General features: G+C 38.9%; 1 protein-coding gene across 2 annotated transcripts; it reads right to left on the minus strand.

Moving 5' to 3' along the window:
- Nucleotides 1–81: 81 nt before the first annotated feature.
- tmem184c (transmembrane protein 184C) lies at nt 82–11,006 on the minus strand. 2 transcript variants are annotated; one of them, XR_014601619.1, is made up of 11 exons: nt 10,420–11,006; nt 9,280–9,410; nt 9,147–9,183; nt 8,742–8,947; nt 5,541–5,615; nt 4,242–4,335; nt 3,385–3,497; nt 2,958–3,057; nt 2,153–2,324; nt 846–2,020; nt 82–809 (listed from the first exon to the last, which is right to left on the minus strand). XR_014601619.1 is itself a non-coding variant. In XM_084068606.1 (10 exons), exons 1-10 carry the CDS (start codon nt 10,534–10,536, stop codon nt 1,722–1,724), a joined length of 1,344 nt encoding a protein of 447 aa, XP_083924732.1. In that variant the 5' UTR covers nt 10,537–11,006; the 3' UTR covers nt 82–1,721. The 2 variants fall into 2 exon arrangements, 1 of the variants encoding a protein (XP_083924732.1); XM_084068606.1 differs by having other exon boundaries at nt 82–2,020.
- Nucleotides 11,007–12,922: the final 1,916 nt, after the last annotated feature.

The raw sequence follows: 12,922 nt of genomic DNA on the forward strand, positions 1-12,922 counted from the left end.
ACAGTAAGCCAAGTAGATAGAAACACTTTCAACATGATTGTGGAACAATTTCTTGCTAAATACAAGAACAATAGAAGTTGATGAAAGATAAAGTGAATGTTTATTTGAAGATGGCAAGTGTCTGAACTAAAGCAAAACATGGAATATTAAAGTGCACAGTAAAACTGAGTTAATTTAACTCGAGTGTATGGGTCCATTTTTACACTGATTTAAATTGAAAACTTTTACTGTATGACCTGTTATCCTGTAAGATTTAGATGCTTTGACACATGTCAGGTAAGGCAATGCAACACGTAGCTGCACAGTGCACACACTGCTGATAAGGATTCAACATAACGTGGATAATTGACACTGCAATATACGTAGCTGCACATACTAAGAACTCAACGTGGATAATTGACAAGACTCACTGATAACCTACACTGTACATTAAAGGCGATCAATCAATATTTGTGCTCAAATAATCACAATGACAAAACAGATTTCAAAACATTTGATATACACGGCACAAGTGACATGGGTAGAAGCATTTCTATCCTTGCATGCCTGATTACTTAATGTCAGGTATTACTCAAGTGAGACAGATCCTGGGATTATTAATTGTACACTAGTGGATGGACTAGTTCCACGGCACATAGGACAAGGCATTAATACCAGACCATTACAAGCATGAGCCAGCCAGTAGTCTTTGTGCTACATAGTACACAATGTTTCAGTGCTTTAACCACATTTGTAGCCCAGTTGTTCCAACCCTTACATAATACTGTATCACAGTAGTAGTACAGATGACTAAACCAGCTTTGCCATGGCTGTAGGTGGTTGGACACGTGAGCATGGTCTTAAACCAAATGATTTTTTTCTTTAATGGTATTATTCGCCCCAAAAATGATTATCTAGATTATGTACTCGCCCTCATGCCAGTTGAAAGTAAACACAGATTCAGTTTCTTTTTTTTACTTCATGCCCATTAACTGCCTCCATAAGTTTGCTTTAGTAGCTATTAGAGTACAGTATATTATCTAACTGAATAGCAAAGGCTTGTTTAAAAACAACCTAAACTGAACATAATCGAAGGGTCATCCCGTAATTGGGATCTCTCCAATGGCCAGTGTTTCCCTGTCAGAACCTTGTGCAAGAAACCGAAGCTTGTACCTGCTCACTCAATACAAGTCCCTCCAGAATGGAATAGTTTACAGACATAAACTTGAGATGTTCGAAGCAGACTCGCATCTATTCACAATTGGGGCTGTCAAGAAAGTCAGCATTAACATCAGCTTCTATGTGACGAAAGTAACAAGTCATCAAGGAGAAAATGATGAGTTTTGCAGCTTCGAGATAAACCCAATTCTGGGATCAATCTAATAAACTGCCCCTAAGCCCTGATGATTTACAGTTTAACTTTTAACAGTTACGGTACATTGTACTTAGCCATAAAAATACCATAGGGCAACAAAAGATTGCTTAAAATTAAATTAAAAAAGCAAACTAAATCATGGGAGTGCCGTCCCATAACTTTCTTTAGTGCCCCTACTGAACATTCTTAAAGCTGTCATTGACAGAGGTCCATCTGTAATTGCATTTGTTAGGGAATGTCTTTCACCACTCTGCTAATGTGCTTTTATTTCTTTTTAACACATCACTCATTGGTTTTGTTTTGGTCATTTCAGGTTAGATAGGAAGGAAATGACAGTTTCCTGCCCAACTGTGTTCAGTAGAGTCTTCTAGGTGATTATGATAAGATCTGCCTCGGCTGGCTCTTTGGTGTCTTCAACCTCTTCAGGTCTGGCCTCATGTCCTTCCTCCTCCCAAGGGACTGAGCTAAGCCCAGCAGGGGCCGAGCGGGAGTGCGGTGTGAGGGTTCTGCCCAGACCCTGGTATCTACCCTTGGGGGACGTCGGGTTAGATGTAGACTCGGTGGCAACAGCATCTTGAGAGCCCGAGGAGAGCAGACCAGATCGTTCACCGTCATCCTCAGCCTCGCCAAAATAAGTCTTCTTTGGACGACCCATAACTGTTCTCCCTGTTTATGAAACAAAACATACACCGGTATTGAGCACTGTCTCCCATTTATTTATGGACATATTGGAAAAGATAATTTTGTAAAATTCTTTGTAAATAAATTCAGTAGTACCAGTAGCTAGGAGCTACTCACCAACATTGCGGACTTGTTCAGAGATGTCTGCTCTGACATCAGAGACGTCCCACATGGCCATGAAGGAGTCGAAGCAGGAGCCCTCTTCAGCCTCCCGAATGTAAGGCTTGTAGGTGAAGCTGTAGTGATGGGCAATGGCTGCTAGGAACATCTCCACACAGATGATAAAATCCTGGACGGAACAAGACAAGTCTGTGTTTGAGGATTTCAGGATTTCTTTGGTTGGAACGACTCAAAGTGATTATTATTATTATTATAAAAAATAAGATGACAAAAATTACTAGTTTGAGCAGACCCTAAAAACAAAGCAACAAAAATGTAGACACAATAGAGTAGATTATAGTGCATTATATGATCTAAGGTACAACAGAATATATTGTCACAGGAACTGGCTTACAAACAAAGGACAACAGAATATATTGTCATAAGAACCAGCTTAAAAACAAGACACAAAAGGTAAATCAATGAAAATGTTTGTGTGTGTGTGTACGGAGGTCTGTACAGAACTACTGTACGAACACTTACGAATGAAGCACTCAGATCTACAGCAAACACACTTTGCATGTTCTGTTCTATAGAATTGTATACTTCGTCACACAACAGTGTTGTGCAAAAATAGTGAAAACAGCCAATCTATGCGACACGTATTTTCAAAATTCTTATGAAATGCTGAAAATAGCGATTAGTAATCGATTAATATCAATAGACAAAATGCAATAATCGATTAAATGTATTCGTTTGATTGCAACCCTGTTGCATACTGTCAGTGTCACTCAGTTCTTAGCAGACAACTTTTCAGGTGTACCTGTAGGCCAGTAGCCACTTCCTCCACGCTTTCCCAGTCCCATGTGCGTTTCTCTGAGATCACACCCACCTTCACCAGGAAGGCAATGAACACGGCTTGCCTGAGACATGAGAGAATCAAAGTTCACAAAATGGAAACAATCAATTCTGTACACTGCAGCCAGAGCAGGAACTTATTAGTCAACGTCAGTGCAAATCAATGAACTGCATACTTGACTAACTAACTGCACACGCAAAGTGTGGAAAATAGGGCGTGTACAGGCCAAACTGCTTCCAATTATATCCACGGGTCATAAAAATGTCAAACAACTGTGTTCTATTGTATGAATGAGATCAAATAAATAAAAAAAAACATAGAAAAAAAGAACCCCGGAACAAGAGTTAGAATAGAGTCAAAGTGACCTTTTTAAGTTTGAACAGACACTCACCAGAAGGACACAAACACCACCAGTTTGACACATAGGAACTTGCCCACTGGTCTGATGGGGCTGAGCTCCTCTCTCAGAGCCTTGTAGAACAAGACTAGACAATACATGGCAAACTGGGATTGGAGAACACAGAAAATACACATAAGATCGTTGAATTATTACCTTTTTTTGATATGTAGTAGTAAAGTGTTCATACTTCTAGCCTGTCTATTAAAGGAACACTTCACCCATTTTCAACCTCTTGTTCATATAATTGATTATCACTAATTCTCATTATTAAACGGCACAGTTTCCATCTCCTTAATCTGTGTGTCATTGGTGGTATATGGACAGCTCCGGAACCTGGATACCAATGACATCATCGATTAGGATTCCAAGCCAACACAAACTACAACATTTCTCTTCCTGGAAAATTAAGATTATGAAATAAATAGAAGCCATTGCATTAATAAAAAAATAATAAAGATTGAAATCTTGCTTGAAATGATCAAACCTGCCTACCGATGATGTCACTGGTATGCAGGTGTCTGACTGTCCACTGACCAGCGCTGAGACAAAGAGCGTAGACAGAAATGGTGCCATCTTACAACAAACATTAGTGAGGACCAATTACAGCATTATGAAGATAGGTTGAAAATGGGTGAAGTGGACCTTTAACCAATAGAAAAGCTTAACATATAATACTGGGCTGGAACTTCAATAAAATCACGTCAATACAAAATGCAATCAGAAGCATGTAGCACCATGTAATTACATACTAGGTTAGCATGCAGGACAACACAATGGTACTGTATGGGGTCGTACTAGAGGCAGAAAAATACATTAACATTATGTTGTAAATCCAGTGTCTTTATTACCAGCTGGGACATATTGTTGAAGATGACCAGGTAGGTCCAAGCATTTTTTGAGCTGAAGTTGCCTTCATCATATACCCCACATAGCTGACAGATCCTGCATGGTAGAGAAAACCCGAGAGGTCAAAGATAGGAACAGGAGGAGGTAATGTATATGTAAGAGTTGAATTATTCCGCTTCTTAGCCAGGGATGTATGTTGGTAGACAGGCAGTTACTGTATGTAGGTTGGTGACATGCATTTAATAAACAGCATTAAAAGGGGGCATGAAACACTAGGCCAATTTGTAATTTGCAGGCATGCAAACAGCCCCGAGGTGAAAAAGGTGACATGTTGTTTTCTTTCGGGTCAGGTGTCACACAATTGCCCTATTTGGGTTCAAAAAGGTGACTGTAGCTGAAAAGTGACACTTTTGCATGTCTGAATTTGTTTTCATGTACAGTTTAAAAAACAGAAGGTTTAAAACAGGTTTATTGTACACCACCATGATAATTCTAGATAATTGAAGTTTAATAATAGGTGTGTTAGATTTACATGTGCCAATATGCAAGGAATGCTTGCATATTCAACCACATCATTGACCATGGACTGGATCTGTGCTTATACATGTCACCATGGGCATAGCGGTCGGATCTGTGGCTCAAGACAACCGGATCGCCATACATGCCTATATATGGGCATATCAGGTTTTGTATGGTTATGTCTGAGTCAGTGAGATGCCTATATATGGGCATATCGGGTAGTTTATGGTTGTGTCTGAGTCATAGTGACATGCCTACAGTATATATGGGCGTATCGGTTTTGTTTATGGTTATGTCAGTCACATGCCTATATATGGGCGTATCGGGTTTGTTTATGGAATAGGCGGTGCCCCTCGTCGACCAACCCAAATGGAGAAGACTGGTGAATCTGATTGGCTCTACGCATGATGCCACCCACGGCGCCAAAGAGACCTTATGATGATGAATGTGCAAGCAGACAGTAATCAACAACAGTATTGTCAATGCTTGCACAATCGCACAGCTAAATTCAACACATCTATAATTAATGTTATTAGCTGCAGTTGTTACTTACATCAAGGTGTATATGAGGTCAGTCTGCAGTGTTTTTACCCGTCAGCAGTTTTTAACCTGTACACTACAAAAACAGCCTAGGGTTTCATGCCCCTTAAAGTGGCAATAAGTAAACTAGTAAAGTACCTAAATAGGTTTTTTTATACTATGCAGTCACATGAGCTACCAAGAAGCATGATCATTATCCTCTCGCAACCCTGTCATCAAGGCCATTTCAGGAACACACTTACAATGCAATAACTGTAGTGACTGGTCTTACAACCGTGTACTGCAACACTCCCAGCTTACATCTCAACAGCAGGACCCTGCAAGAAAATAAAAGAAAATATATATTAGTGTATACTGCAGAGATTTTGTTTGGCAAACCCGATACTGAAAGATATGGATACATAACTATGAATTATTGCACTTGTATTATGTACACAAAAGGTCACTGTATAAACATTTCTTTATATTCTACGATCAATGGATTCGACATTGTACAGGTTTCTTGTTGCAACTGTTGTATATTGCTGGACACCAGTCATCTATATGGCAAACATTTTACCTGTGGTAAAATCTCTGTTAAGAAACTCTATACTATTTATGATACAGTACTGTAGGTTTACTACTTGCAGGAGTTAAACAATTCAAATAGCACAGCATTCTAAAATGCCGTGTAAACAAATGCTGTTGTGCTCGCGGCAAGTGCATATTTTCTTAAATGAGAACACACGGTTGGTCTCGTGAACTCCTCTGGTTCTAATCAGACACAGACACGCACGTTAAATGATTTCTGAGGTTGGCCAATTGGGGCTAATTTGAAGTCGATGAATGTCAGTGAAGGCCTCCTTTAACCAAACAGCTTTCAAATAAATATTCAAGAAACAGAGGGAACTGCACATTGTCGTTTACTTTGAGAAATCTCTCTTGCTTCTAATGATTCAGTGCTCCGTCCAAGGCATACATACTTTTCTGTGAGATTACAGGATCGTTGCTGATGAATAAATAAAACCAAACTCAGCATCTGTATTAAAACAGACTAAATTTCCCTCCTGGTGATCAATAATGTTTTTTTCTAGTATTACTTAGCTTAAATGTCTATCACGTGATATCTAAGATTATCAAATTATTATTATTTTTGTTTTATTTTAGGGGTTGGCTGGTTTAACTAACACAGTATTTTAAAATTACAGTATCCATTTCAATACTGTCATAAATGTCCTCATGTGATGAAATCTAAACAGGGATACAGTGGATGTTGTCTTACGTGGATGCTCATTCCAAGACTTGCTGATCTGAAAGTGAAAGTTGTTTCCCCTTTCATATGCTCTTTAGAGTACATACATACAGCATTGTAGTGGGGTGTGCATAGTAAATAGTGATAAGGGTATGACAACATTATTAGCGAGACTCAATGGAGTGTTTCCAAAGAAGGAAAAGGATTGTGCCTATAAGACATTCACATTTCAACTGCATTTCAGAGGAAGTTCTTCCAGTTTCCATGGCAAATTATTGCCTCTATACTGCTGATTGATTATCTGCTCTTCAGTCCCATGACAAAACATGCATTTATATAGAGAAGTCACAAGGCATGCTATGAGGATTTTACAATTTGTCTAGTCAACATGTCAAATGTACTTGTGAAATCGTGGACTTCTGGTGAACAAAAAGAATAGATATTAAAGACATGTTGATAATCAGAAAACATATAGCCACTCAAACACGATACGCTCATGTTAACTGTAAGAAGACATGAGTGAAATGGCTTCCAGTATCTTTGACAGAGGAGAAACAAACTGCATGCACGGATCTAATGTTCTCTTCCATGGAATCAGCACCAAAATTATTTTTGGAACAAAAACGTCAGTCCTGTCACTGAGAAAAAAATGTAACCGGGACACTATGCAGGTACTGTACATCTTTGTTAGATCGTGTATTTGATCATGAAAATGTGGTTTGTCAATTGTGTGCTATAGCCTACATTTTGTGGCAGGAAATACAGTTTTTCTTAGTCGCTTTGGTATATTTCTTAGATCAGAATTGAAATCTCAATACTACATCTAGACACATTCTTTCAAACAAATTGTCTGCCGTTTCCTACATTATCAATTGCTCATGTCATGTTGATCAAAATGTAATAATTAGGCTGTCCTGGTTCACTGTTGAATAGTCTTAACCCCTAAAATATGTAGGTATTATATAATTGCATAAGTCATAACAGGCAAAATGGTTGAGCCAGTTTTCACAATCTGTCAAGCATTTCTTTTTCTATTAGACTTTTTTTTTGGAAATGTGTCCTGAATTTAAGACTTTCTGTGACTTCCACTACAGAAGGGGAATGTGAAATGTTAGATCAACCAGTTCACAGGCATGCAAGGTGACTCTTTTTTTTTTCGGGTCAGGTGTCACACAATTGCCCTATTTGGATTCAAAACGGCTATTGTAGCTGAAAAGCTACAAGTTTGCATGTCTGCTCTAATATAGCTGAGGTGCATCTCATCAAGGGATTACAATTGCATTAAGGAAGCTATCCGTTGTGATGTGGATGAGAATGTATAGCCCAACAGACAGGAACGTCTGTCTGCTATAGATTATGCTGTAATTCCCCATATAGCACTGTATGTACAGTTCTGCCTAAGGAGATTTTCCTATCTTTACATTTCATTTTTATAAAATGTATTTTCCTTTGTACTATGCAGTGTTGTAGAATAATATTTTCCATATTGCAACAACATGAATCCTTTCCAATCTCTTGCCATCAATCTCCCATTTGCAGTAGAGTAATGTATAACTTTGTACTGGTGAATCTGATGTATGCCATACAGAAAAAGTGTAGCGTTGTGCATTTTCAAAAACGGTCATCAAAACCGTAGCCAGTGTACATCAGAAAATACTTAATATACCGTTATATTGACAACATGGATAAGCATTTTGACTATCTTGTTTATAACCAATGACTTGTCCTTCTGATGGCACTGACATGTTCATTGACATAAATATTTACTTTAGAGAGATAAACTAAGGATTTTGAGCAAGTAATGGGCTTTTGCAGGTAATCCCTTGTGTGGTGCTGTTAATGAAATGTTTCGGGAAATGCACACTGTTTTGTAAATGTCAAGGATGATTTAATTAATGTACCTAAGCGACTGAGAAAAACTGCAAGACTCCGGCCACAGTTGATGCATAGAAGAATACGTTACCCAGTAATATTTGGGGACTGTTTGACAGTATGAAATAATGTACACTTCCCAACACTAATAATGTCTGACCATCTTTGTTTTTTCATAAAGTCATGGCACGCATGACAACTTGATGTTTTTTGTAGGGCTTTCTCTTGTCTCATCTTTGCATTTCTACCTGTCCTAGTGATGTGTCTCTAAGCCATATCTAATAGTAGTAGTAATAGTAAATCGCAGTATTATATAGGTGTATCTCTCCAGGAAACTCACTCTCCCATCGGCCAGGGTGGACAGCAGCAGAGAGGAGGCAGGTGTTTCTGCTGTTCCTGGACCTCCAGCATCAGGACCAGGCTGGGATACTGGTTGCCCAGATAATTCAACAGGAAGGTCATGAAGTTGTAGATGACATAGGCCTCATAGCACTCTCTGCACGTGTCCACATAAATTGCTATACCGGGGTACTTCAATGCAATCCACTATAAGATAAGGAGTGACAATGTTGTGGATTAAAAGCCAGTAAGTAACATTCAGAAGTCACAATCTTCAGTGCTCATCTGTTTAGGATAACTTGAGGGATTTTTCTCCCAATTTCTTTTTTTTTTTTACAAACAAAACGTGTACATGTGTATATGAGCGCAAACCAAAATAGTTTTCCCTGTACTACACACAACTTACACTGTCCAAGCTGTAGATTGGCACCATCCATAATATCCTAACGAAACGAAACAAAATACACCATAAGTCTCACACATGCAACAACAACATAAGGCACACACTAGTACTACTAATAATCCTATGACCATTGTACCTGATAATTGGCTTCTGGAGTTCAGGCTGAGTGTAATGCACCAGATGCTGCAAGATGCCCCATAGCGATATGGGTATAGTCATGAAGACAAATATCCCTGCGATGAACCATGCTTTGTTATGAGTGGTAACCTGAAAGGAATGACATAGAAATAGCATCAAATCGTTTTCACCTGAGCAGACAAGGCTGTGAGCACAATCACTTCATTGTGGACAAAATATTGCCAGAGTTGAGGAAGCTTGGAGGAATAGTCTCTTTAGGATAAAGGAATAGTGTGTCTGTACCTGAGAAGTCTGGGGCTAGGCACCTCGGTGTGAAATTAACTACTTGTTTAAAGTAAAGAATAAAAGTGTGGTTTGGGAAATGGTCTGAAATAATGTAAAGAATACATGATTTGAACATGTAGCCTACATCAACACTTCTCAACCTGTAGGTCCCCACATGACTTTGGGGGGGTCCCCCGATGACAGTAAAGTGACAATTTAAGGACTTAGGACATTTTAGAGGCAACATTTTTGAAAATAGCTGTCGGCTATTTTCACAATATTTTTCTGTGGAACCGAGTCAAACTAAATGTAATGCCTACAATTCCAAGTCATTTTCAGGGTGGGGGGTCCCCAGTTCATGAGTGATTATTTTGGGGGGTCGCGGCCTGTAAGGTTGAGAACCACTGACCTGCATCATTATCAGACCTACCTAATGTACCCTTCAACTTATTGTTTATACCATAATGTCTGGTTTTGTATATCCACAGGTTTTGTAGCAATTGTTGAAATATTAGGCCTTGAGTGTCAATATGTTTAGGCATGTTCAAATCATGTGTATCTGGGCACCTCAATCAAATTGATGTGGCCAGACTTCTCAGGTGATTGATTGATTGAATACTTTATTAGCAGTTTGCAGATAAAACCACAGTAAAATACAGTTCAATACAAGGTCAGCTAAGAGGATTTAAAACCCAAGAAAGCCTTTGGCTTGTTACTGCCCACTCTTCCCACCTAAGCAGTGGGGTCCTTCACCCTGGCCATATTTTGTCTACGTCCATTCATGAGTGATCACTTCAAGATCTTTGCTTCCCGACTAAAAAACAACAAGCCATCCACACAAGTTAAGTTAGCCAAGATTACCAAAACAACTAACCTCTGACTTCTGTAGCTCCCAAATGCATAGCGGTAGAACGACAAGCAATAACAAGATATACAACAAAATAACCAGCGGGCGAATCCATCTCCTCCAGTTTCCACAGGTACACGGCATCTTATGATATAGAAGCCTTCACAGCTGGTCACAGGACAGTGACCAATGCAATTATTCTAACAATAACAATTTGGACTTGCCAACACTTGACACATTCGGCCGACAACAACCGCTGTGTGATGTAAAAGGAAAAGCCCTTTTGGTCAAAATAGTACTAACTATAACGTTAGCCGACAAGCCAACGCTAAGTTTCATTCATAGAAAGTTGTTGAATTATTATTAGATTGTATTCCTGGCTATTTTAGCACAGCTCGACACTGAGGCTAACGTTAGCTCGTCAGCTGACTCGTCTCGTAAACAAACCCCATGACTCCACCATGCTTCTTCAAACAGTCTTGCTTTTAAGAACAGGTGTATTCAAATAATGACATCTGACTACAATTAAATATCAATTGGGTAAATGTAGGTATGTCGCCGTGTTCTACCCGTTCTAATAACGCAGCTGAAAGTTTGTAACTGTTGATTTCGTGTTGTTGATTATGTGGACTTCCTGTTGAGGTTGCCATTGTTCCCGCCTACGATCAATCTGATTGGACGTTACAAATGCATTAGCCAATCACCATCAAGCTTTGTGCTCAATGTTTACTGGGTAGTTTGGTTGGTTTTGCTTTATTTGAGCTTTACTGTTGAGTATCCGGTATTGGGCGGATACGAAAACGATGTACGTGCGTCTATGTATGTGTGCGTAGAAATGACCGGAAACCGTAGGCGGCCTCAAAGCCGGATCTGAGCACCTGGCGAAGTTACATGCTTACATGCTACATCACTGAGCAACCACGACTGCGTCCTCTCCACGCTCCTCTGTCGACAGTCTATGGTCGAGCCACAAGATGGCAATACGAATTAACAATGTCCTCGTTTTACTGGTAGGTAGTATAACTACAATATTAATCAATTAATAGTGACATTTACGATTAAAAAGAAAGTATTTTGCACTCCCAAAGGTGACAGGTGCGTAGGAGAAAGAACAGGAAAAAACTGCATACGGGCAGTTTTCGAATCGAATGCAAAAACAAAGTTTAGACTTTTCGGTAAATAGACATCAGGTTATGTTTACTTAATTAATTTTGACGGACATACAAACATAATACAGATGGTAAGTTCAACAGCACGAGCACTTTCTTACTTTATGGAACCACGAAGCGACGTCTTCACACTTTACAGTCATTTTGTGCAAAACTTACTTGGCAATTGCACTGTGTACACAGTAATGCAAATAAAACGCCTGCCTTGAACTGGTGGTTCTAATTACGATTTATCAGAAGTGAAATATTATTTACAAACAGCTCTATAGCATTTTTAAAAAAGTTGTTTTTTTTAAAGGAAAGCACCAGTAAGAAAAATAGAAAGAATTATGTTCAATTACGCCCAATACAAAGATTATGGTTCAGATCATTTACAATGCATTATGCAGTAACTGGATCCACTAATATGATAGATTACTTTAAGCAAACACTCATCTCAAACACAAGTAGGCCTAAGATATTATAATATAATATAATCTATATAATAATAATGAGACTGAATTTAAAGTAGTTCTACAGACAATTTGAGACTGACTGTGGTACATTTTGTTTCTCTTTTATAGTGGGTTTGTTCTTTATGTAGCCATATTGCTACTTTTGCTACCTAAATCAACACAGTGTGTCATTACTTTATACATTTAAAAGACAAGTGCAAAAAATCCATTAAATAATACATTTCTGTATTGTTTTCATAATTTTAGCTCATTCAAATGACCTGATGGATTGCAGCCCCACTGTGAGAATACCAACACTGTCAAGACTATTCCCTCATGCAGTAAGTTCAAAGTTTTCTTCTTTTAATGCTCCTGGAATTGCAGATGTAACGTCACTATGTTACATGACTTGACATCAGAGTTGACAGTACAGCCCTGGTTTGCGTCATTAGAGGCCTGCCTTTACTCTAGCAATATGTCAAACCAAGAATCCCGTCAAACACATAACCGACAAAGATTACAGGCGTCCAAGGTCTGTGTCATTTGCCAGTGAGCACTGGGGACATGGACATGTTTCACACAGACACAGACAGACAGACAGACAGACAGACACAGACACAGACACACACACACACACACACACACACACTTGTATTACAATACTAGTGGCAATTTTATGAATGGCATTTGGACATTTTATTTGGCCTTTTTTCAACCTAACTCTGAAATCTTAATTAATTGTACTTAATTGCGCAGCGCTGTCACACACCGAAAATAGCAGATCTATAAGCTCACAACGTGTTGCACTGTGACGCATTGTGAGATTTTAGATCTGCTATTTCCTGTGTGCGACACCTGCATGCAACCAAGTATAAATCAGAAATAACTCTAACCTTAACCTCTAAATCCCTAATCCTGCCTAACCGT

This window comes from Gymnoscopelus microlampas (genome assembly GCF_963454915.1).
Source record: "Gymnoscopelus microlampas genome assembly, chromosome: 2".
In the NCBI taxonomy this organism is placed as follows: Eukaryota; Metazoa; Chordata; class Actinopteri; order Myctophiformes; family Myctophidae; genus Gymnoscopelus; species Gymnoscopelus microlampas.